Source organism: Ptiloglossa arizonensis, chromosome 12 (genome assembly GCF_051014685.1).
Source record: "Ptiloglossa arizonensis isolate GNS036 chromosome 12, iyPtiAriz1_principal, whole genome shotgun sequence".
Lineage (NCBI taxonomy): Eukaryota > Metazoa > Arthropoda > Insecta > Hymenoptera > Colletidae > Ptiloglossa > Ptiloglossa arizonensis.
The window spans coordinates 9,446,598-9,469,821 of NC_135059.1; the positions used below are offsets into that span (position 1 = coordinate 9,446,598).

At 37.7% G+C, this 23,224-nt stretch overlaps 1 protein-coding gene across 1 annotated transcript in view; it reads right to left on the reverse strand.

Annotated features, from left to right (window-relative positions):
• Positions 1-23,224, reverse strand: part of Ache-2 (acetylcholinesterase 2) — a 256,587-nt gene that overhangs the window by 33,999 nt on the left and 199,364 nt on the right. Inside the window, exon 3 of the mRNA XM_076324138.1 lies at positions 16,051-16,203. Coding sequence (XP_076180253.1) covers positions 16,051-16,203 — 153 coding nt within the window. The remainder of the gene's footprint in view (positions 1-16,050; positions 16,204-23,224) is intronic.

Genomic DNA, 23,224 nt, shown 5'->3' on the forward strand with positions numbered 1-23,224 from the left:
AAATTTCTCAAGAGTAAAAGCCAATTTCGATAAAATATTAGAAATTATACCAAACTCTAACCTAAAAGTTTAAGAGGAGTAAGAGGGAATTAGTTGGACGAATTGTAACTATTTCGAAGAGTAAAATTGTGGAAGTCTATGGTAAAAGCTCTTGTTTTCTATGAGTCCCTCTCTTGGGGTTTAAATTTTACGTAAAGAGAAGAGAAAGGTAGCGTTAAATTTAGGAAAGGACAATGAGTGAAAAAGAACAGAGATAACAAGTGATAGCTGGTAGAGGTCAAAAACGTGTCTGTGAGACTCGTACTGATTTAATTATAAAACGTTTTTTATTATTAATTATTTTTCTATCGAACGAATATTTTAATATTGCTTTCTTTCACTTTTTCTGGAATAATATAAGATTGGCCACGATGTAGATTGAAGTGTATTTTTCGGTTGAAGGAATCCACATGAACGATGTAGTCCAGTTATAATTGAAATTCTTTTATTTCAAATTAAATAATACGAGAAAGTCATTTTTGAACACATGTATACACCGATAACTTTCTCTAAATGTTTATATGCGTCCATAGTACTCAAAGGATGAGTACTATCCTAGTACTGTCCTCTAATAACAAGATTATTGTATTTAGTTTTGTTTTAATCGGAAAAGTGTCACGAATACGAGAGTGAAAATTTCGTTGAAAATGAATTTCTTATTGGTAAGTTTCACTATTGTATTTTTACATTTTCACCGAGACGTAACTATGTCGATTTTATTCTCCGGTGTCTGCTCGAGATTTGTTTACGTTTCCATATAAAGTAGAGTCGAAACGATTTCTGATTCTGCTGTTACTCCACAGTGAGAAAAAGAAAGAACAGTCGAATGGAAAATGCAGAAAGCTCTGGTGGCTGTTCAAGAAAAAACTCACAACTGACAACCTCCAACAAACTGTTATTATTCGAAATAAAACTAAGAACAACACTGGTGAAAAATATGTAAAACGAGAAACGTTCACCCAATAATAAGCACGTATAAATAAAAAAAGAAATCCTCGACAGTGTTGACACGAAAGAAGTTATAAATGAAGTTATAAATGAAAAAAAGAATCTCGATGCAACGAGAGTTCCAGATGAAGATAAAACTTCAGGAAATCGAGAAGTTGGTTACACGTCACCCATTCTGCTCAGAGCTTTTAAATTAATCCGATCCAATCGAGACTGATCCGACCGAGATACATTTGATCGAATAGAACTGTATTTGATAGGAAAGCCAACAAATTTCGAGAAAACAGCTAGACACAAGACTCGTGTGAAAACAACACATTAAATCTGTAATAGAAAATAGAAAAATAAAAAGGGGACAAATATATTGGCTGACTGGTAAGAAATCTAAGCTTAGCTTGGGAAACGAGTTAAAAATCTACAAGATAATTCATTTATAAAGTCGGTGTGAAGTTTTAGAATAGAAGAGCCATATATCGAAGTTGTAATCATATCTCTAGTAAATGTTATAGTAAATATATTATGGTAAAGATATCTGCAAAATTTCATAGTAATCGGTTAGCCAAGTCTCGAGACATCTTGCACATCGTTTCTGAAAACATAGTTTCGAGGAAAACGAGTTTAAACTTTCTTAAACTTCTTTTTGTTCTTAAGATTTCAAACTATTATTAAAAAAAAAAAAATTGATTTTTTCAAAATTTCAAGCCGTCTTGCAGCTTTGAAAGAATTTACCAATACCCATCGGTCAAATTGTAAAGCTGTAATTATATATATAAAAAAAAAGAAAGTTTCGAGAATTACTCGAGGTTTACTCGATGTCGACAGAGTAGCATAACAAAGATGCATGGAAAATCTCGGTGATATTTCCTCCGTTATGGAAGAAGTCGTTTCTATTCCGTTGGAACGCCAGAGTATTGATATTGTTTTCTAAATGTCCCGAATGTTGCCGATATCCCGCACATCTGGTAGTAATAAACTACGTTCGGTCTTCGAGCGGATTGAGGTGGTCGTGTCTCGATGTCGAGCAGTTTCTATAGTATGTATTTATTGACCTGGTTTCCAATCTTCGAGCTGTGTAGACGGTGATAAAAAGAACGATCCAAGACTTTGGGGACGTGTAGTGCTCATCGAGGAGAGTAAGGAAATGTTTAATCGACGTAGGTACCAAGATCAATTCTGTCTATGTAAGAAACTAAAATTTCTTTTCGTATTTGTGAAAGATGTTCGATGTATTTTTTTCCCTGACAATGACACGATGATAACACTAATTGTGTTTTGAATAAATATAGGAGAGACGGGTTAGATTTGTATTTACTAAGTGATCTTATATTGGTGACCTTGTAAACCTTAAGTTTGAAGATTGACGACGCTACGTTGTTTAGTATCTGTTCGACAGCCACCAATAGTAAACCCTCTCAGTGTCTTCTTTCGTGACAACGACACGATAATAACACTAATTGTGTTTTGAATAAATATAGGAGAGACGGGTTAGATTTGTATTTACTAAGTGATCTTAAATTGGTGTATCTTATATTGGCGACCTTGTAAACCTTAAGTTTGAAGATTGACGACGCTACGTTGTTTAGTATCTGTTCGACAGCCACCAATAGTGAACCCTCTCAGTGTCTTCTTTCGTGACAACGACACGATAATAACACTAATTGTGTTTTGAATAAATATAGAAGAGACGAGCTAGATTTGTATTTACTAAGTGATCTTAAATTGGTGACCTTGTAAACCTTAAGTTTGAATGTTGACGACGCTACGTTGTTTAGTATTTGTTCGACAGCCACCAATAGTGAACCCTCTCAGTGTCTTCTTTCGTGACAACGACACGATAATAGATCTAGCCTCCTCGGATGACTTTCTGTCTTCGAACATGAAAAAATATGCCTCTGGTGAAAGATTTGCCAACAACGAAGAGGTTGAGTCTGCAATTAATGGTTATTTTTCAGACCTGGACGATCCTCGCTAGAAACAGTGTATAGAAGCTATCAAACATCATTGAGAAAAGTGTATCGATCCAGAAGGAGACTATCTAAAGAAACAAAGATACTTTCCTCCCAAATTTGTTGTATTTTCTTTCATACACCAGCTACTTCCGACACTACCCCCATAGCACCGATCAAACATGACAATGAGCAGACAGGTTCCCAATTGAAGTTACAAAGGAACTTGTATTTTAGAAACGAAGTTCGAGAATACATCTAGGTGAAAAACTCCTCTGTGGGTAGACCCGGGTAAACATTCGAATTTTTTCACGTATGGCGGTAGTTCCCTTGGCAGAGCCAACGCGATAAAATCCCCGTGCACCGATGGAGGAAGCGTGTTTCGGCTCCGGCGGAGCGTTACGTCCATAAGGTACACGTGTATCGTGGAAACAATACGTGGAGGGCAAAGAAGGTAGATTTTCTTCTGTTTCGCGGGGACTACGTTTCAGTGTTAACCCTTTGCGGACAGGACGGTTCAAAGTGAACCTCCTGCCGCGATAGTCATTTAAAATTGCCAGCGCATATCTCTGCTTAACCTCGGCCATCGACATGCATTTAGGTGGGACATGCGTTTCTCGTCTCTATCAACTGTTTTCGCCAAACGCATATACGAGTTCTTCGGCCAATTCGATGATTGGCGTAAAACGCATATACGCGGCACTCGTCCGCAAAGGGTTAACCCGTTTCCGTGCCAGTTGTCCGCTTTGAGCTGGTCTCGCATCCGCGAGAGGGAGTTTTTCGAGACACGGCGTGGACTGTTTCTGGTTGTGTCGTGGGTTCTGGCTTTAATATTCTAGCACGGTCCAGCTCGTCGTGTATTTCGCGAAAAAGGACTCACGGAGTTCAGGTGGCATTAGCCGGTACGGTGTCTGAGTCGATTTCCGTGTCGAGCACGACGGAAGTTCCAAGTAGAACGATAATTGCCCTGGGTCCTGGGGCGAAGTGAGTGGACAACGCGCGATCGTCGAGCGTGCACACGGTTTCGGGGAAGTGAAACTTAACGGTGCTGTTTGTCAGCAAAAAAGAAAAAAAGAACTGAACCTGGAGTAACGAGTGTTCGCCCAGAGGAAGACAAACGGGATCAAGGAGACGCGAAAGTGGTGCTAAACCTAAGCTCGCCCCGAGAAACGAGTTTCCTCTGTAGCGGTGAACGTAGTCGGCATCGGGTAACGGCGCCCAGGCCTCGTTCTTTTTAATTAAGAGTTCTGGAAAGCAACAAGATGGCGCCGCGTCGCGATCCATCGATGAGAAGTACCAGACGACACGGGACCGAGAACGACACCTGGGCTAGTCGAGTGTCCCTTGGTTGACGAGAATTCCTTTTTTTCTTTATTCAATGTGCAAACGATCGATCGATCGTTTTCGCGAATTGTTTCCGCGAAGAGTGAGGGTCCCTAGAGACCCCTGATGCACGCATCGATGCACAGAGTCGTGGATTTATGACTCGAGTTGTATCAGTGAGTACATGTGAAGTTTGTTTAAGTTTGTTTTGTAAAGGTGTGGATGTGGAAGTGATCGGTTTTTTCGGATCTTGGAAGAGTGAATTTTTCTTTGTTGTAATTTTTACACAGATGGAGAGTATTATTGGGAAATCGATGCGTGTCTGTTTGGTAATACACATTTGCAAACTTTCATCTTTTGCTTGTGTGATTTTTATTGTTTTGTTATCGCGTATGTACATACCTTTGTGATGCATACTTTTGAGTTTTTATAAAAATAAATACATACTTTTCTTGTATGGATAAAATATTCGAAACCATTATAAAAGAATTGATCATTTTGTTTTCGTGTACGTACGTCACTTACTCGATCGAACCAATATCACACGTTCGTCGTATCTTTTTACACAGTTGTATTTCTTTGTTATACATCTCTCCCATAGATGGAGAAAATGTTGAAAACCGTCAGAAGAGAATTGTCCATTCTGTTCTCACGTATATCACTCACTCGAACCAATATTACATATTTGCCATATTTTTCTTCGTAGACACGTATCTATCTCAAAAATAAACAAATATTTGAAAATTGTCACTAAAAGAATCTAAATAATTTTTTTAAAATAGAAACAATTACAAAATCTTACAAATTTTCTTACAAAAATATCTGATCAACGCAATCGAGAGAATATGTATTTAATTTTAATTTTAATAAAAGCTTTGGTTATTAATTAGATATTATTTTTGACTTTTTTACATTTTTATTTCATTACAGTTTCGTCTAAGTCCTTATTGGTTTCAAATCGAACGTGTTTCGTTTATTTTGAGAGAAACTAGATTTTCCATGGAGTCTCGAATCAAATGGACTCGAACGATTGCATGAATCATAAACGTAGAATGCACGATTGTTCGAAGAATACTACTCGATGAAAGTAAGCTCACATGTAGCGATTTTTCATCCACGAATCGTACTCGGTGATCTTTTTTTCTGCACACGGTTATTTCAGAGGCTAATCAGAATGATCTAGGCTCGGTGTTATTTCCTGACGAAACTCAATTTATTTATTAGAGACGGTGTACTGAATTTTTGCAACGCCCATCAGTAAACCGTAGAAAGTCCGCACGCTATTTCATAATCAAGGTACCAGCATCAATTTAACGTTAACGTACGGGCAGAAATACTTGGCGACCGTTTAATTGGATCAATTTTTATAATCGAAAGATAAACCTGAGAACACTACTCAAACGTTTTACGAGACAAATTAAATACGCGAATTATAGTCGAAGGTTTCTTTTAAATTTAACAAACATAGAAATCCACGTAACTCGATAACAATAGAAGTAAAATACACGAAAGAAATTTTCTAATTATTTTTACTGTCCAAATTTACCTCTATGGTAATACTTGTGAATAATTTAAATAAGAGAAAATACGCTTCGGTTTCGCGTGAAATGCAAAATAATTTTATTCGTATAATAATCGAAATTGCGAAGAGTAAATGTAGGAAACAGTGTACAGAAATGTATTCGATCGGATTAGAAATAAAATAGATAGATATTTGTACAGAGATACATAAATTGTATAATATATATTTTCAGGAATTTCTTTTTACATGATCGCTACGTTAACGGTGTTATATGTCGTGTCTTTGAAAAAAATGCTGACATCGAAATCTCGTGAAATTTTATCTCGAAAAAGAAATCATTTATCGTCGTAATATTTCTATTTTCGATAGAGCTTTCCCTTTGATGTTTTTTACTGCTCTCCGAAGGAAATATTCTAGATGTTCGTGTTAGAGGAAACATCTGGTAGAAGAAAGTCGTAAAATACGTCAATAGGTACATATTGGTACACAGTATCGATGCACAGTGGTTTCTGACACCCAACGAGTTATAAAATAAGCAGATACGTCAAATGAATTTTCAATTATGTGAAATCCGGTTCACGAGCACGTAACCGTTATTCGCGACTAATATTCGCTGCACTGGTATTTATAAACATCGAATTGTCCAATGCAGCAATATTTGAGGTTTGAAATCGTGTTAAAAATTTGACAGTTCAAACTTATTTTAGATATACATCATACCTGTGTGAACCAACGTTCAGCATCGTATTCATTTTCTCTGTTTAGTTTAAAGTATCCTTTCAATGATCAATTTATTTCTGTGTAACCTGCTTGAGGATTTCTCAAATTAATTTAAGGAATTTTATTTCTTACATTATGCTGCAATTTTATCCAAAATGTTTTCAAGGATTGTATTAATTTGCAAGGAAAATATTAATTTCTGATCGTTTGCAAATGTTCATGGTATATTCATGCACAGTGTGAATGATTTTAGTCTAAATTTGTACCAATACTATTTAACATTTCTTCACAATACAGAAATGCAAAGTTTGTTCGATTCGCAATTATAATTTATCCCAGAAAACATTGAATAACTCTCAAAAAAAAAGGTTTAACAAACACCTTCTCCGAAGGTTAAAAAAAATTACAAAAACAACTACTGAACGAACACAAAGTACTTCGCGTTACATTGGGTTATTTGGAAACTCATTTCGTTTTTTGAAACACGATTTTGTTTCATTTTCTTAAAAAAAAAAAAAAACGAAATGACATTCCGAACAATCCAATACATAGTTAAATTATTTGAAAAATTTTCCCCCTGGAAATTCCTCTCCAATGTACATACGCACATCACGGTTGAAGAATAACAGAAAAGTGTCACCGAGTTCTTCGATCTCGTTCACTGTACCATCCCGTGCACGAGCGGTTAGGTGAGAGTGACCTAACGGAGACCGAATTCCGTTGAACGAAATCCAAACTGAATTGCGACACCGAATCTACCTCGAAGAAAATTGAACGTTACATCCATTCGGGGACAAAACGAGCAAGGGTACGTCGAGCGATGTCAACGATTCAGCTGGGAGACGAGTGGTAGCGGGTGGAAGCCAGAAGCGCGGAGATTAACGGCTCAAAACGGAAAACGAGTATGCGAGGTATCGCGGAAGAAGGAAGCCTCGAAGACGGGGCGGGTCGCACGTCGAGGGGGTTGCTTTAACCGCCGAGCGTAACCGTTATTAAGATTACGGCCGGCGCGCATGAGTAATGACATCCTCCTTTGCTTCCACCACCGCGCCCTGATAAATTACCTCCTCCGCTAATTACTCGAGGCCTCGGCATTCCGCTTACGCGGGTTTCACGTCCCAGTTATTCGACGGCGGCGCGTGAAACGGGCCGAGATCGAGCGACGATGCCCCACGAAAGTGAAACATCGCGGGTGGGGGTAAGAGGGGCGGGGCCGAGTCGAGGTCGCGGAATGGTTAGAGACTGGCGATCGCGTACCACCCCTTCCACGGTTCGACCTACGATCTTTACCGATGCAAGCTAGACTTTCGGCGCGCGCGATTCAAACTTGCGAAAAGTTTTCACTTTGACCGTTTTGAATGCGAAGATTTCGGAAGAGTTTGATTTGTATGTAGATTTTGGAAAGTTATAGAGGCTTTGGGTGAATAATTTTTGTGTTTGAATAGGAAAATATAGGAATAGTATTTTTGTTTGTATATATATTCTGGAAAATTAATGGGGCTTTGTGTGAAAAATTGTTGTGTTTGAATACGAAAATATAAGAATAGTATTTTTGTTTGTATATATTCTGGAAAATTAATGAAGCTTTGTCTGAAAACTTTTTGTGTTCATCGTTGAATACGAAAATGTGGGAAAAGTATTTTTCTTTATATATATTCTGGAAAATTACTGAAGCTTTGTCTGAAAACTTTTTGTGTTCATCGTTGAATACGAAAATGTGGGAAAAGTATTTTTCTTTATATATATTTTGGAAAATTAATGAAGCTTTGCCTGAAAACATTTTGTGTTTGAATACGAAAATATAGGAATTATAATCTATTAATTCCAGTTCTATCGAAATTACATGCTACGAGCGAACGAACGAATGAATGAACTATGACGCTTACACGTGATACGAATCACTGTACTCGCTATGATATTCAATCCTCTAGGCATGTTTGTTAAAACTTTCTCATCGTAGATCGATGAAATAACTATCGTTTCCTAATTCCTCAGGGCAAGCATATCTGATACACGACTTGCGGGACACGTGTGGCTCGATCCATTAAATTTAGCTGCTAGCTTGACCTATTTATTGCTGATATTATTATTTGCTCGGAGCTTCAATCTTTTGATAATGTGGAACGCAAGAAAAATTAAATCGATACATTTAAAAAACGAAGTAATCCAGTTTAAGAAAATCTAATTCTTCCCTTTAATGTATCTCAGCTTTTTCATAAATAAACGTAACTCTTTGCTTCGCGATATGCTGTTGTAATAATCTTCAAAAAACTTTAGTCTACCGCAAAAAAATTTTACAGAAGTAATAATTATAAATTAAATAAGTAGCTATCGTAAAATAATTCTACAGAAATAATAATCGCAACTTAAATAAATAACTAACGCGATATGGTGTTGTAATAATTGGTGCTGGTCGTGAACCGAAAAATAGTCTTCGAAACACTTTTGTCTATCGCAAAAAAATTCTACAGAAGTAATAATTATAAATTAAATAAGTAGCTATCGTAAAATAATTCTACAGAAATAATAATCGTAATTTAAATAAATAACTATCGCAAAAAAATTCTACAGGAGTAATAATTACAAATTAAATAAGTAGCTATCGTAAAATAATTCTACAGAAATAATAATCGTAACTTAAATAAACAACTATCGTAAAACAATTCTACAGAATAATAATTGCCCGTTGGGTTGAAATAAACTCGATAAGCTTTCCTTGTGTCGTAATACTTGTTTCTGTTACGATTAAAAAATAGCTGTTAAAATACTTTCGTCCACTGTAAAATGATTGTACGAGAATAATAATTGACTTCTAGGTGAAAACCAATTCGTTACACGTTTCTTACGGTTTATATACCCATAGATTCCCGTTTTCGGACATGATCGTTCGAAGACCATGAAAATTGAGAAATTGTTTCGACAACAGCGATTATCCGAAACTCGAGACGAATTCGGAGCGAATCAGGAGCGAAGAAATGTCTCCTCACCAAGATCCAAGTTACGACGATATTTATTCCACGTTCAATTCACGGCTCCGGGGATGGATATTTTTTCGTCCGCGATTCTTGTAACGTCCCACTCGTGCGTTACATAAATTGTGGAACTCTAATGTCCTCTCGAGCTAAAGAGGCGATGAAAGTTCAAGAGCTCTTATGAGCGGCCCGTATATACTCGCTTTTATTACTTCATCGCGGGAATATATATCGAGAAATTTCGTGATAAACTGGAGAGGAAGGGCTGAAGATCTTGCGTTGGAACCGAGATGTCTCGCAAAAAGCTTAACCGTAAGGAACAAGGAAATTACGGTCTTTCTTCAGGATAGATGAAACGACGATGATCTTCCATAAACCGTTTTTCTCGTTTTTTTTTTTACTTAATAGAAACGGACAGCATTTTATCGTCGACTCGATATTTTTCTCTGCGTCTGATCCATGGACGACTGTTACTACTAACTATCGACAATTATCGACTTACACTACTCGTGGTAGAAATTTTCATGCAAAAAGGAAAGTTTTATCTACGAGATAAAATGGGGCGATAAAAATAGAAAAATTCAACGGTAGAATTTCTTTTAATATTTTTTACTACCGACTACCGTACGAAGACCAATTATCGACTTACACTACTGCGGTAGAAATTTTTATACAAGAAGCAAATTTTTATCGACACTTACAATACATTTATATTCGATGAGAACAGTTCTGAGGGATAAAATGGGCAATAAAAATAGAAAAAGTCAACGGTAGAATTTCTTTTAATATTTTTTACTACTGACTACCGTACGAAGACCAATTATCGACTTACACTACTGCGGTAGAAATTTTTATACAAGAAGCAAATTTTTATCGACACTTACAATACATTTATATTCGATGAGAACGATTCTGCGGGATAAAATGCGCAATAAAAATAGAAAAATTCAACGGTAGAATTTCTTTTAATATTTTTTACTACTGACTACTGTACGAAGACCAATTATCGACTTACACTACTGCGGTAGAAATTTTTATACAAGAAGCAAATTTTTATCGACACTTACAATACATTTATATTCGATGAGAACAGTTCTGTGGGATAAAATGGGCAATAAAAATAGAAAAATTCAACGGTAGAATTTCTTTTAATATTTTTTACTACTGACTACTGTATGCACACCAATTATCGACTTACACTACTGCGGTAGAAATTTTTGTACAAGAAGAAAATTTTTATCGCCACTAACAATATATTCGATGAGAACGATTCTGCGGGATAAAATGGGCAATAAAAATAGAAAAATTCAACGGTAGAATTTCTTTTAATATTTTTTACTACTGACTACTGTATGCACACCAATTATCGACTTACACTACTGCGGTAGAAATTTTTGTACAAGAAGAAAATTTTTATCGCCACTAACAATATATTCGATGAGAACGATTCTGCGGGATAAAATGGGCAATAAAAATAGAAAAATTCAACGGTAGAATTTCTTTTAATATTTTTTACTACTGACTACTGTATGCACACCAATTATCGACTTACACTACTGCGGTAGAAATTTTTGTACAAGAAGAAAATTTTTATCGCCACTAACAATATATTCGATGAGAACGATTCTGCGGGATAAAATGGGCAATAAAAATAGAAAAATTCAACGGTAGAATTTCTTTTAATATTTTTTACTACTGACTACTGTATGCACACCAATTATCGACTTACACTACTGCGGTAGAAATTTTTGTACAAGAAGAAAATTTTTATCGCCACTAACAATATATTCGATGAGAACGATTCTGCGGGATAAAATGGGCAATAAAAATAGAAAAAATTCAACGGTAGAATTTCTTTTAATATTTTTTACTACCGACTACCGTACGAAGACCAATTATCGACTTACACTACTGCGGTAGAAATTTTCTTAGAAAAAGAAGATTTTATCACCACTTACAATACCTTTCTATTCGATGACAGCAGTCCCGCGGGATAAAATGCGGCAATAAAAATAGAAAAAGTCTAACGGTAGAATCTCCACTAATATCTGGCCGGCCTTTATTCAAGTACAAAAGGAGCTCTTAAAAGTTCGTCCTCAGTACTATCGACTCAGCGGCTAGGTTTTTTCATGTCCCAGACAAAGCTGAAATCGATCTCGTGCGATAAAAGAAGAGAAGGAAAACGAATAAATTCATCGATGATAAGTTACTGCCTTTACAATTCATTGTGCGATCGTCACTAACGATCGGAGTAAATCAACGACGTATAGTACTTTTTATCGATGGAGTACCATTAACACCACGATAAAACGAGAATATAGTCTTCTGTTAGAATGAATCTTTATTTGAACAATCGCTAGAATTTTCTTCAATTATTGCGAAAAACTTCAATTTTCTGGTATTGTAATATTCAACGATAATTGTATAAGTGTATTTTTTCTATTTGATCAATGAAAGTGAAATTGTTAAAAGAAATTGTTCTTTCGTAAACATACCACTTTGTATTTTACACTACTGTGTCACTAATGATGTAATTCGATATCGTTTTATCAATGAAGTATTAATCTTACAAATAGATTTCACCTTCTACTGTCATTTTGTGTTTTGTAGATACCTGTGTCTTTATCTCGGTGTCATTCTGAATATTTTCGTTGTTTCAAACAATACACGAACAAGTTACTTGCAAAAGTTGTAGAATTTAAGGAAGTGTATAACGTACCATATAAATGTTTCTTTTTTTATAAGTAAAAACGTAAAGGGGATACAGAGGTCAATTTCTTTCTTTCTTCAAGTGTTTAATTTGTTATGTCCAATTTCGATAAATATTCCAAGTATAAAAATACTCGTTACCTAATATAATAACCTCGTTACAAGTACTCATGGTAACTTTCGAAAGTATTGTTTAAAATAACAGGTATATTCAGATGAATAGGATACCTGAGAATCACTATACATAAATTTCACATTTATCGAATTACTGTAACCTCAATTATCGTGCAATAGTTTGAAAGATAGACTTCACTTTTAAAGAAATATCGAGTGCCCGAAACTTCGAAGGGTAGTTTCATCCCTTAAACTCGAGTTACCATCGTTAAAACAAAACTACGTATCGATTATTTTTTGCTACTCCACGAACCTGCAAACTTTCGTCAGAATTGGTCGGGGGAGGGGGTGGAGGGGTGGCAGTCCCATTGCCAACTATCGATATTCGCTCGTTTGATGAAACCTCGCACCATTTTTTCGCCACTAATAACAACTACAGAATCACACGTAAAGAGAACAAAGCTCGTTAAGCGAATCACACACAGACGAACTTCCACGAAGTGCATTTTTCGCGATTGTTGCGTGTCAATTAAAAATTGTTCACGGACAGTTCTTTCACTCCGTGCGGTGGACCAACGATTCGTTTAAATAGATTTTTCGAGACGTCAGAGATGAATGAGCGGATGTCAGAAGATGTCAGAATACGAAAGAGAATTGTAAATAATTTAAATTTAACGTAGGTACATTGGTTGGTGTGGCTATTAAAATAACGAACGAAAGAGGAGGTAATTATTAACACAATAATTACACAAATGTGTCAAGATCGTGAAAAGTGACATGAAACGTAATATGAAACGTAACATAAAACGTAATGCGTGTTCCATTGATGCTCGTTCGACGAGGATTGACCCCCCAAAACGCACTTCGGTCTGAAACTTAAGAAAAAAGACTGTCATTGGTCTCGATTAGAATGTAGAATGGCTCCTCGTGGCAGAGTCGCTTAAATAAACTAAACTTAATCTCGTACATTTCTCATAATTACGCCACCCACAGAACCGTTCTCTGTTTGAGTTTTTACCAGAGATTGTTGATCTTTAACGAGTCATGTTGCGAAGTGGAGCAACATTTTTCAAACCGCGACCAAGCATCGAAATTACGAAGTTCTTTGAATAAACCTGATTACAATCAACGACGAGACCGAATATTCCGGTCCCTCGTTTATGTTCATTTGCAATGTGGTCTCCTGTCGAACAACGACAAGCGACAATTAATAGCCGATTGTATTTTATGTCCTTCGATACACAGTTCTCATCGAGAGATATAGTTTAGAGATTATTCGTGAATATTAAGCGTCGAAACGAATTGTGCTTGTTCAGTTTGTGAGATTTGCGATGCAATTGGAGCAAAGTGTATATTTCATACGGTCGGTGATAATGGTCGTTTGAATCTGGTCTTTTAATTTATGATAATATTTAATATTCGAGACTGTTTCAATGTTGGTTGGTAGTGACGTTCGTTGCTAGGTTCCTTGTGTTTATTTTAGACTTCTGCTGTAATTTTCTAGCTGGAAAGTTCTTTTATTGTCTTAATTGAAGATTTTGAAAAATGTATATCCGTAGTTCGTTACTGTTCTTTCGGTCGAGTGACGTTAAAATTAACGCTGCGAGATAAGTGAATTATAATAAATGTAAAAGATCGTTCGTGGCTTTATCTGTTTTTATTCACGAGGTACTGATTCGTGGGGTTATTATCGTATCGAGAACTATGTTTAACTATTAACGACTTGTCTGAGCAAGCTCAGAAATACAAAAACGAGGGCGAGAACTTCATTATACCACTACTATACGCGAAAGTTTTCCCTAAACTTTTATCCGAAAAATTTCAAGAATAAACGAGAATTCGTTACACATGTTCCTTAAATCGTCAGACTTCATTAAATATAGTTCACTTCCCCTTTTGGACAGCACGAGAAATAACTTTCCTTTAATTTCAATAAAAAATTTGATACATAGTTTCTTAATAATCCCTACAATACAATGAGAAAAAGAGTATCTTTCGTTGAAAAATCCAAGATGATCTTGGTTTCGCCATGAAGATAAACTAATTTTGAAATTTTTACTATCATTACTTCCAATACACTTAATATCGATCAGTTTTTGTTCAAACTTCTTTTTTCTTCATACGGTTGTAAATAATCAAAAAATCGTGCGTCGCGTTAGAAGAAATATATATGTAAGTGTCATTGACATCTGCTTTATATTATTTTGTACGTGCAATACGTTACTTTTTTTTAATAATTAATTGTGATCGGAATATCGGTGAATCTATTGTTGGAATTTTTACGTTTCGAGAATTCTGCTCCACTGCGAATCGGTTCGAATGGTAGATTCATCGAGCAATCGATTCTCAGCGGTCACTGATAAGGGCTCTCTTAAATCGTTGAAAAAATTACAGTCACGTTATCGTTCTCATTTGCCACGTGACTACTCTTGCACCAACTTGCGAAAATATGGGACTACGGTCACGATTGCACGCCTGTAACATAACGGGGTCTGTTATTGATTGTGTGCGCGCCACGTGACGCGTTCCATACACACACAGCTCAATTTTAACCCATTCGTGCCTCGGGTGAAAAATATCTTTTTGTACTTTCGAAACTTTGATGTTAACGTAGAACGAGAGACTGTTACGCTCGGAATGTAAACAACAGTGATTACATTATTCGCAAAGAGTCTTTGAATATAACGAGCTGCTTTCCATTTACGAGAAAGATAATTTTTCAATAGAAGAGAGTATACATATCTTCAAGCTGGATTACAAAATACAACGCACGGCATAAATGGGTTAAGAATCTAGACCAGTTATTTTCAATATTTTTCCTAACCTTTTTCCCGAAACAAAGGGGAGAATTTAAAGAATCTCCGCACCCGAAATTTGTTATTTAAAAAAGAGTTTCTTTATTCATTTACGATAAAGTATGTTCGCTTAATGGATTTTTTAACAGGCGACGTTCTAATAAATTCAACCGAAACTTGTACAAGATATAGCAACGAAGGTAAACATGCAAATGTACGCTTTAACGACTATGGTCATCATAAGAAACAAAATCTCGTCTTTCTGTTAATTTCAACAAAAAAAGAGAAAGAGTGCACATTTGAAAATACAGTTGGTCCATTTGTTTTAACGATTGACTTTGACAGTGAATAATTGCAGTCATAGTATCCACTGCGTGCACGTTTTGTTTCTCTTTACCGACTCGTCTCGTTGGATCGACTATAGGTAGGTCAGATGCTTTGGGAGGGGATTGAATAGCGGCTTCCCCCTCCATATGGGCAGGTGTGGCTGCATTGGTCAGCCGCGGGCCTCAGGCGCGGCGAAAGAATTGGAGGAGGGGAGACAACGGGCCCGATGTATCGCCGGGAGTGGGGGAAGAACGGTGGGGCACTCCTCCCACTACTCGGGACGTGCGCAAGGACTGTGCGCAGCACGATGAAAGGGACACCAGATGTTACGCAGATAGCAGTTCTCGGTGTCTCCCCGAATCGTGCGAAGATAACCACAGTGGGGGCCTTAGTGTGTAGACTCTATGTTTGGGAGTCTCCACAGAGAATCCCACATTTCCCTGGACCCTCTCCAAGGTTCAGAAAATATTTTGGAAGACTTTTTCCATGTAAAAAATGGTGGAAAATATTTTCGAAAAGTCTCACTTGAGAGAACAAAATTAAAAATAAAAGTTCAATGTTTTCAACATTGAAAACGATAGTGGGGGGTTAATGCTTTAATAGAATTGATAATTGTTAACAGAATAGTTACCTACCTGAGTGAAAAAGTAGTAGTAGACCTTCATGCCGCGGTCAGCGAACAATTGGGCGAAGTGTATCGACGGACAGATGAAGAAGTAATCACCAACTATGTCCGCGATCATCTTCTGGTGCATGTAGCCATCGTTCACGTGCTCCCAGTCTGTGTACTGCAACAAACAACGATACCTCCGTCAATGTAAAATTTCGAAAGACGTAACCTGAACGTTTGTTTGACAATTTCGATCTTTGCATTGAGACGACATTATATGAAAAGATCACTTGCGAGGAATCGTCTGGTAAAATTTTTATACGTTTCACGTAGGGTATTACATATTTTTCTTTTTCACAGAAAAGGTACAGAGAATGAAATATTATGATTTTTAACATTTAAATTACAACTTGTTGCGCAAAGGTGCACATTTCTATGTCGAATCTCTCAACTTTTGAAATAATATCTCCCTTTGTAACTACACCTTGAACAAACCTTGGACGATCTTGAATAAAAGCTCCATTCGTTTTACAAGACTTGAACAAAAGTTTGCACACAACCTTGAACAAAATATAAACAACAAATATATTCTTCTCTTTGAAACAAAAATAATAACCTTGAAACATCCTCGGAGTTTCCAGCTGGAATAGAAAAAAAGAAAAATTCGAGCTACGTGTTCCGTTTAATCAAATCTCCGCTTTGAACATTCTTCCCAATTTTTAAAAATAACCGAACTCGTTCGATTGAAATACTCAAATCTGTATACTCTCGTCAGGCTCGATGAACGAATCGATGTACTCGTTCGATAAACGAAAAAAGCAGCAAGTCACCGAACGACCTTGCAAAATTCTTTTCTATCTTCGGGCAGAAACGAGTTATCAAAGTGTTCCATCTCTAGAGATCAGTAAAGATTAACAAAATCGAACGAAAGCGCTAAAACGATGAACATTGAAGACGCCTGGGCTTATATCTTTCTATAAATATGTCTTTTCGTATTCCATCTCGAATACCCGCAAACTTGTAGATTCTCATCGGGCTGAAAGGGATTAATCGACTCACGTGTAACCATACCAAAAACCGATAACATTCCTTCTCGCACACGTTCCCATAACAACGCACGAGACTCTTTCCGCTCTCATAACAACTCATGACACTCCATACGACTGACCGCTGATAACCGAAATTCCTTTTGCATACGTTCCCATAACAACTCAAGAGACTCTTTCGTTCCCATAACGACCCACTCCTTACGTAACGCAGGACACTCAAGATAAGAATAAATATAAAAACCCGGTACATAGGAGACAGATCAGTCTTGACCCGTGATTAGATCCCCACGAATCTGTGACCAATGGTACCGCAATTAAAGTGTAATACAGAAGAAAATAATAAAGAGTTCGATCTCCCGTTGGAGATCAACATTTTTTCTATCAAATCCTTAATTATTACGTGACACACGCGTCGATGAAACGAGAAGACTGGCAAATTACCGAACGACTTGGCCACGGTTATCTCGAAGGAAAGTTTCGATCAACGAGCGAAAGAACCGTCTATGAGAACGTTTATGAGCCTGTTTCGAGGCAACTTCCGTGGAACTTGGTTGTAATTAACACGCCGGGAAACAATGCCGGCCGTGTTATATTTACACGAAAACACGAGCAATAATCGGCGCGTATCGGAGCTGCTCGTGTTCACAACCGTAACACCCAGCCGGTGATGAATGGGGGATCGATAGCCAGAGCTACGAATTTTACTGGCCTGTAAACTCTGAAAGTACTTTGTTCGTTAAGTACGCGTGAAATATGGAGAACTAGGTAATAGTGATAAAAAAACAAGGGTAGTTTCCGTGATTTCGTTAAAAATCTCTCCGATCGATTGCGTAGGAATGTTTGGCTCATTATAAGGTTAATTAAGTAGACGAACCTCTTTTAACATTGGACACTGATCAATTGAGTTAGGTATGTTGATTCTTCGCGGTTGTATTAAATTTGGACATGTGTGTCGTACCGATCGGAATTAATTTCTTTGGAAAAAGTAGTGATATGTTACATTTAAGATTATTAGAGGTAAACGAGATTTATCGATTCTTTCGTGAACTTTATCGAAGGAAGAAATTGCAAATTATTTGTTTCGTTGAAATTCGATCAACGATTTAGCGTACTGTTTCACAATCGTGTTAAACATACATATCAACATTGTCCATATTTTATTTACTTAATAGTAGAAACGCAATTAAGGGATCGATTTATGGCTACCGACAACAGGGATAAGATTTATTGTTACCTGTAAAAATCATTTTTTCGAAACTTTCTCGATTGCAATATTTTATAATGTAAGTAACTATGTAAGTAAGTGTATAATAAGTAAAGAAACATATCTTTGCCAACGTTGCAGTACCAATGTAACGCCGAGTGTCCAATTATTTCACTTAGGAAAGAAATGCTAATGTATCGTATAAATTTATTTAAATATCATTTCACGATTCTTTTGTACGTTTGATAGATTTCTATAAATATGTCAGCTATTGAGAAATGTCACGGTTAAATCGATATATCTCCTACCAGGCATTATCAGTCCGCCAGATATCTCGTCCTAAATGAACGAAATATTAAATGAACGATATCGGGTCACGTGACATTTCAACCAGAAATAAAAAGTAGTTCAATTTGCAATTTTCGATCCTTCCGTCGGAAAGTTTCTCGATCTCTCTTTCATTTAAACAAAAACGTGTTTCCCTTTTCGTTGCATTTTTTCACGCCTTCTTCACGTAACTGTGAAATACTTCCTAATAAAAATATTCAATATATACAGCGATTCGTCTCTGTACAACAATTTCTCATTAATTTTCTAAATATTAACAACGATGTTTTCCTCGGAGTTTGACAAATCCACGTTAGTATAAAAAAACACGCGTTACGTTTTACGTTACTTTTCTATAATTTTTACCAAGTTATGTAACTATTGTGTCTTTTCTTTTCTTAAATACTCTTAACAGTATATATACATACACACCCCAATACATACATATATACATAAATTTAAATCACACACTTCAAAATTCCTTTTCAAATCCCCTCTTTCGACATCCTTTCAACCATCCTCGACATCCCGTAATGTGCGTAGATCTCTAGGACGAAATTCGATTAAATCGAAACGGTTAATAACCGTGGTGAAGTACACGCAAATTGAATCCGTTTAGCGAATTCAATTTGTAAAATCCAACCGGTCTGTATCGCGGCCACTCGTAAAACTTGGCTCCTCTTTCGGTGAAACAATTTCTCGGCTTGGAGGCGAGCCGAAAGTTCATTAGCTCTGAAAATTGGTAGCCTTCAAAGAGAGGTATTTCGTCGCGAACCTGTTGCAGTGGGTGCGTTCCAACCGGCGAGACAAAAAGTGGAAGCGGAACGGGAACCGGAAGCGCGTGACACGTTAAAGGGAGCGCCATTATTCGTAGTTCCGCGTGCAATGGGAAACTTCGGCTTCCGTGAAAACGTGTTGCCGCGCCGAGACAGCCGACCTGGATTCTCCAACGGCAGTTAACTTCCGATTAATTAGCCTCGTTGCTAATTAACGTTGGTGTCGATCGATGAACTTTCACGATCGTGAGCCCAAGCTCAAACGTCTTCGATACTCATCGTTTCGTCGCGTTTTCGTTCGACTTTGTCAATCCTCGATCGTTGAACTCGAAGCCTGGTTGCATCGTGACATCTTGTAAAACTCGAACGAAGGCAGCGTTGAACTTCCCACGATTGGAATATCAGGTGTAGAGCCTACCGAGCTTTTAACGAATAAACACATTTGCACCTATGTTAAATGCACTTGAGCTTCTGTGATTCTGCCTAGTCTTTGTAAGATGGTATTAAGTCAGAAATTACGAGAGCGTCGAGTTTTATATCGTATAGGATCGATCGAGCTTTCAACGAATAAATACATTTGCACGTATACCAATCCACTTGAGCTTCTGTGATTCTGCCTTGTCTTTGTAAGATGGTAATAAGTTGGGAATTACGAGAGCGTCGAGTTTCATATCGTATAGGATCAATCGAGCTTTCAACGAATAAATACATTTGCACCTATGTTAAATGCACTTGAGCTTCTGTCATTCTGCCTAGTCTTTGTAAGATGGGAATGAATCAAAAAATTACGAGAGCCTGGATTTCTTAAAGCGTAGGACGAATAGAGCTTTCAACGAATAGATTATACATACCGTCAACAGAAGTTTGCGTTCTTCGTCACGCGCTGGAATTTTATACCTAACCCGAATCAGACAGTAAAAACTGTCACTATCGCGACGAAGTATGCACAAGGACTCACCGATTGCATTTCCCCCTCTCCTGTGACTTCTTAACGTGTAGAACAGGGACCAATTTCTACCGCGTCAGCAATACGTCTGTTTGTAGAATATTTTCAAGAAGTCTCGATTCGGAAGGGGTTTCGATCGGTTGAAACTATCCGCGTCGCAGACATCGAGAAACGGCTGGATCGGAATTAAGTTGATGAATCGAGGCGCCAGAGCGTGGAACCTGAGGCAACTTTGATTGCTGAAAGATTACTTTGTGCGAGGCACGGTCGTGCGCAGGCCGAGAAGTTTAATGAAATGAAACTGCCGAGCTGAGGAACGCTTTTCCTCGGTACTTTCGAGCCACCGGCCAAAGAGCTCGCGTGTAATTAGCTGACCGCGCTAAGGGTTGCAATGTAATTCAACCTCTTCGGGCCTGCTGTACATCGCAACGTACATCGCGGACGTTACTATTATTTTTAACGCGGTATAATTAATTTCTCGAAACAATAACGATCCCATGTGGTGAAAGGGGACACACGGATGACATTCTCGGTAAAAAGAGAGGAAATTAACGATCGTTGCGGTTGTATTTCTACAGGAGAAGTATAATTGGTTAAGAAGTATAAATGTATCATCTAGATATTTATTTGGGCTTATTTCGAAGAAGATTTCCGTTTGAAAATGGCACACGCGTTTTTGATCGTGTAGTGTGGTCATTTCGATTTTGGAGATTATTTATGTTCCGTTATAAATACCTTCCTGAATTTGAATCTGATATATTTTATAAATTTCTATTAATTGTGTGCACAGAGAATCGTATACCATCTTTAGCGTTTCGAGTTCTATCGCTGTGTAAGAGTTCCTTTATGTATCGAGAAACTCGTAGAAGTTGACGGTATGTATAATCTATTCGTTGAAAGCTCGATTCGTCCTACGCTTTAAGAAATCCACGCTCTCGTAATTTTTTGGTTCATTCCCATCTTACAAAGGCAAGAGAGAATCACAGAAGCTCAAGTGCATTTAACATAGGTGCAAATGTATTTATTCGTTGAAAGCTCGGTTGATCCTACACGCTAAGAATTCCACGTTCTTGTAATTTCCGATTCATCCCCACTCTTCAAAGGCGAGAACGAATCACAGGAACCGAAAGAAGCGAGATACAGCTCGTGAGCGCGTCACCTGCACGTTAAGTGCTCTCAATGAACACTGCATCGAAACTAGTCAGTTCCTAAATAATCCCCAGAGCATTACAATACGAAGAAACGCAATTCGCCCGGTGCTATTGACATATATACATCACGAATGGAACACTCGTTCGATTACCATACCAGCTACACCACCCCCAGACGTCGATTAATGCAGATGCAAATATATTAATTCGTTGAAAGCTCGATTGATCCTATACGATATGAAACTCGATGCTCTCGTAATTTCCAACTTATTACCATCTTACAAAGACAAGGCAGAATCACAGAAGCTCAAGTGGATTAGTATACGTGCAAATGTATTTATTCGTTGAAAGCTCGATCGATCCTATACGATATGAAACTCGACGCTCTCGTAATTTCCGACTTATTCCCATCTTACAAAGACAAGGCAGAATCACAGAAGCTCAAGTGTATTTAACATAGGTGCAAATGTATTTATTCGTTAAAAGCTCGGTAGGCTCTACACGCTAAGAATTCCACGTCGTCGTAATATCCGATTCATCCCCACTCTGCAAAGGTGACAGCGAAAGAATCGAGAAAAGGCTCGCGAACGCGTCTCCTCCACGTTAAGTGCTCTCAATGAACACTGCATCGAAACTATTCGGTCCCTAAATAATCCCCAGAGCATTACAATACGAAGAAACGTCATTCGCCCGTCGCTATTGGCGTATACGTCACGAATGGAACACTCGCTCGATTACCATACCAGCTACACCAGCCCCGGACGTCGATTAATACAGATGCAAATGAATCGCGTTCCCACTATCATTTTCCAAACGATCGCGGCAACCTCGCCTACGCTGTGGTTAATGAAACTCACGAATAGACCTAACCCAGACCGACGCGTCTCCGATTTCCCCGTGCACCAGCAGTTGTGCGTGTGTCGAACCATTTTCAAGCGTAGACAGGATGAAATTAACGGTTTCGCCAGGACACGGCGCGCAATACGATACCGTTACCTGGGCCAGCGAGCTCTCTGGTTCAAGGCTTTAATCAAACTTTCAACCCGGTACCTTCGCGGCGAGGACGCGTAATCTGTCAAGTGTAACTAGTACGTTCTTACCACTGACGTTGGTACCGCGGTACGAAGTAACCATGGTCTCACCGTGGGAGCGTGGAACGTTGTTGATAAGGATAAATTCCGCGTACGTGCGATTATACCGCGATATAATACGGTACGCGGCGATAATGGTACGAGTTACTCGGATCTTACCCAGGTAACAAGAAAATCGTAAATTAATACCGTGAACAAACACGGTAATAACCGGAGGACATCGCCCACGGTAATCATACGTGCATAATAAAGACGTTTAACAATAACAAGAATAACGCCAGTTTATGTTTCTTAAAGCAGCCCCCGGCTGCAGATGACCTTTACGCGATATTATCTCGAACGGTACACGTATATTTACTCCTGTGGTAGATTAATAACGATAATGTAACTCCGCAACGTCCTATCGAGAAATTTCATACGTTTCTGTTGGGTTTAAATATTGATTGTTGTTCGTTTGGAACACACTGCGACACGTTCGATCCGCGGATCGACGAGTTGCGGTATGAGACAAAAGGAAGGATCGAAAATGATGAAAATTGATCCGATCGTTGTGCATTGTTACATCTTCGGAGTAAATTCTGATACGCGTAAACTTACTCGAAAAAATTTACAATCGTTTCGCGATTTACACGCTGAAGTAAATTAAAGAATGTGT